This window comes from Notothenia rossii (genome assembly GCF_949606895.1).
Source record: "Notothenia rossii genome assembly, chromosome: 4".
Classification (NCBI taxonomy): domain Eukaryota; kingdom Metazoa; phylum Chordata; class Actinopteri; order Perciformes; family Nototheniidae; genus Notothenia; species Notothenia rossii.
Window position 1 is genome coordinate 94457284 of NC_136902.1, and position 3490 is coordinate 94460773.

The window sequence follows — 3490 nt, forward strand, 5'->3', positions numbered from 1 at the left end:
TAATTTAATTTTTGTTTAGTATTGATAAGTAAACTTGAGTCAAAGATTGCTGCAACTCCACCTCCTCGGCCCGTGCCTCGGGCAATATGAGTATTGATATGGCTGGGTGGAGTGGCCTCATTTATGCTGACATATTCTTCATGTTAAAATTACAGACTGCTTTCAGATTTTTCCGTCATTGTTAAATAAAATATTCGGTTAACGCGACCACTGGTGTCCCAGCAACATCAGTACCAAGCGAGAGAGTTTTTTCCAGAGCAGGGGATATTGTAAATGCCCAAACATCCCAGCTTATAAATACCTGGAAATGTGGACATTCTCCTAAAAACCTGTCTGATGATGCTGAGTGAGTGACTAGTGAGTTTGAGTTGAGTTACTTGAAAAACTAAAGTGAAACTTGATTTATTTTATTGCAGGGTCTGATTATTAAATGTCCTTGTTTATTTGTGAGATGCAGTGGCATAAAGAAAATGCTTACTTTGTTTGGTAGTACTAGTAGGTACAAAAACACTGGTTTTCTTGTTCCAGTCTGTTACTGTCACTTTGTTTTTGACACTTTAAAATACTGCCATCCTACAAAAATGCTGTAAAAATCAGATGTATTATGTAATAAAGAAACATTTTCCGAGTAAAAAAATGTTTTATTGAAAAAAAAAATGTATGATTTTTTTTTTTCTTACCTTTATTATTCAATATCGCGATAAATACTGTACCGTGGACTTGTTATCGTGACATTATCGTACCGTGAGTTGTTGGTATCGTTACATCCCTAATATATATATATATGTAGAGCTTATGTAGATATTTATATGGCAGATAGGGAGGCTACAGCTTTATTACAAATGCAACACATTACCCTGTCTTTAATAAGGATATCTAGATTAGTGGTTCTCAACTGGTCAGGCCTCGGGACCCACTTTTTCCTTGGTCAATACATCGCGACCCAAAATGTTGAAACACTAAAATCTATTCAACAAAAGATTGTGCAGTAATATATACGCTTTCCAGCATACATTATTAATTAAAGTGAAGTACAGTGCATATATCCCTTATATCCCTTCACAGAACTAAAGAATGCTTGTAGGTAAGGGTAGATAGCCCCCATTGTTCTGTGACCTGTCAATCATCCAACCTGGGGTCATATTTCATTATGTGTTCAATTTTATCTGAAGTTGTACCCATGGATGTATAAAGAATAGTTCTACCGTAAAGTTATTCTCCGTGGGGACTTCCGGCAACAATCTTGATTCTGATTGGCCAGAAGACTCGAAAAAAAATCAGCAAAGATGTTTTATTGAGAAGATGATCACTACGTGACAGAAGTTTTCAAAACCGTGTATGGTCTCCGGTATTTCCAGTGCAACGCCTGCTGCACAGCGTTGGAAAATCGGGCCTTCAAAATAAAAGTTTGACTTTTTTCCCACATATCTGTGACCCACTTCATACGTTCTGCGACCCACTTATGGGTCGCAACCCACCAGTTGAGAACCACTGATCTAGATTATATGTTCGCCATCATCCCAAAATCAATCTTAAACATAATATTGAAAGGTTGAAAATAGATTTTCTGAAACTCAGGCTTTTTTTTTAAACAAAATATAATAATACATCTAAAGGTCTGGCTACTGAAGTATATTTCATATGGACTCATCCTAACATAGAGGTCAGCTTGAAGAACAACTACAATATCTTTAGATCTGTGAAAAAGGAATTTTGATTCCTTATAATGCTTTTGTATAATACTGATATTTTTACAATATGTATTTTCTTCACGCCTGCCTGATGTAAAGACAGTTGATTGCTAAATACCTCAGGACTGCAGATGGAAATTAGATATTTGCTCAAATCTGGCATAAATCATCTCTTCTCTTTTTCTGAGATTAATGTATTTGTATGCATGGTCCTTGATCAAATAAATACATAAATTAGGTCATACAAACAACTCGAACTAATTACGACTAATGTTAGCATGTTATTTTTCTAAACTATAGTTACAGGTCGGTCAGTGGGTCCTTTGACAATAGGGATGGAGTGCTGTGATTGGCTCCCCTCACTGAAGAAGGTACAAGCAGCAGGGGGTCTGAGCTCAGTGAGTCTGCAGCTTCACACAATGTCCTCCACTAACTGTGCTCCGTTATTCTGATCTGAACATCATACAGACTTTAAGGAGAGATGAGTATATCATCTGTTTCATTGCATGTTTAAATGAGGAGGACCATGGTGAACTCTACTCATGTTTCATATTTTATACTGAGTGCCTTCTTCGACACAGGGGTTTTAAAATACTTGTTCTTGACGATTGTCATGTGTTTATATGTGTGTATCATAGGTGCCAACGTGTTGCTGATCGTGGTTATCTGTGTGAACAGGAGCTTACATGAACCTATGTACCTTTTTCTGTGCAGCCTGTTTGTAAATGAACTGTATGGTAGTACAGGGTTGTTTCCATTCCTTCTGGTTCAGATCCTCTCTGACATTCACACGGTCTCTGCTCCCCTCTGCTTCCTGCAGGTTTTCTCTCTGTATACATATGCAAATGTACAGTTTTATAATTTAGCCGTCATGTCTTATGACAGATATCTTGCTATCTGTCATCCTCTGCATTATAACACACGAATGACTTCTAACAAAGCTGCTATGTTTATTGCTCTAACCTGGTTTTTCCCCATTCTTCATGTAGTTATCATGATATCACTGAGTGCCTCTTTACAGCTGTGTGGGAACATCATTAACAAAGTGTACTGTGATAACTTCTCGGTTGTTAAACTGGCCTGCTCTGACACTACAGTCAATAATGTTTATGGACTTGTTTACTTGTTTTCTGTTATAGTTGCTCTTGTAATTTTAATGTTGTACTCTTACATGAGGATCCTCAGAGTGTGTTTCTCTGGCTCCAAACAGACCAGACAGAAAGCTCTCAGCACCTGCACACCTCACCTTGTTTCCCTGTTCAACTTCTCCTTCGGGGCTTTTTTTGAAGTTTCACAGAGCAGGTTTGATATGAGCAGTGTTCCCAGCATGTTGCGTATTTTTTTATCTCTGTACTTTTTCACCTTCCCACCGCTCTTCAACCCTTTAATATATGGACAAAATTTAACAAAAATCCGCATCATATGTAAGAGTCTTCTCTTTGGTAAAGTGTAAGGGGCTAATGTTAAAGTCATGTATTTTATTTCCTCAGCATCAATAACACCTGGAGGAAGGGTGACAATGATTACTTTTCTGAGTGACAAGTTGTTAAGTTTGTGATATGTTAGGTTTGTATAAAAATAACATATTTGGCTTTTTTTCACACTCAAGGCCGCGAATATAAATCTGGAAAGCATTTATATGTATATATATTTTTACAATGACCGTAAGGGAGGATGTGCTGCCTCATACAGCGAGCAATGAGCCCAAACACATTTAACATAAAGTGCAGTTCCTGAAATGTACAAGGATTAGTCCTAACATAAAAGTCAGCTTGAAAAACAACTACAATATCTTTAGA

General features: G+C 37.2%; 1 protein-coding gene across 1 annotated transcript; it reads left to right on the plus strand.

The window, feature by feature from the left end:
* Nucleotides 1-2217: 2217 nt before the first annotated feature.
* LOC307035006 (putative olfactory receptor 1F12P) lies at nucleotides 2218-3144 on the plus strand (the record flags this gene model as incomplete). Its single annotated transcript, XM_079673932.1, has 1 exon — nucleotides 2218-3144. The coding sequence occupies one exon, from the start codon at nucleotides 2218-2220 to the stop codon at nucleotides 3142-3144; it is 927 nt and encodes a 308-aa protein (XP_079530058.1).
* Between the last annotated feature and the right edge of the window lie 346 nt (nucleotides 3145-3490).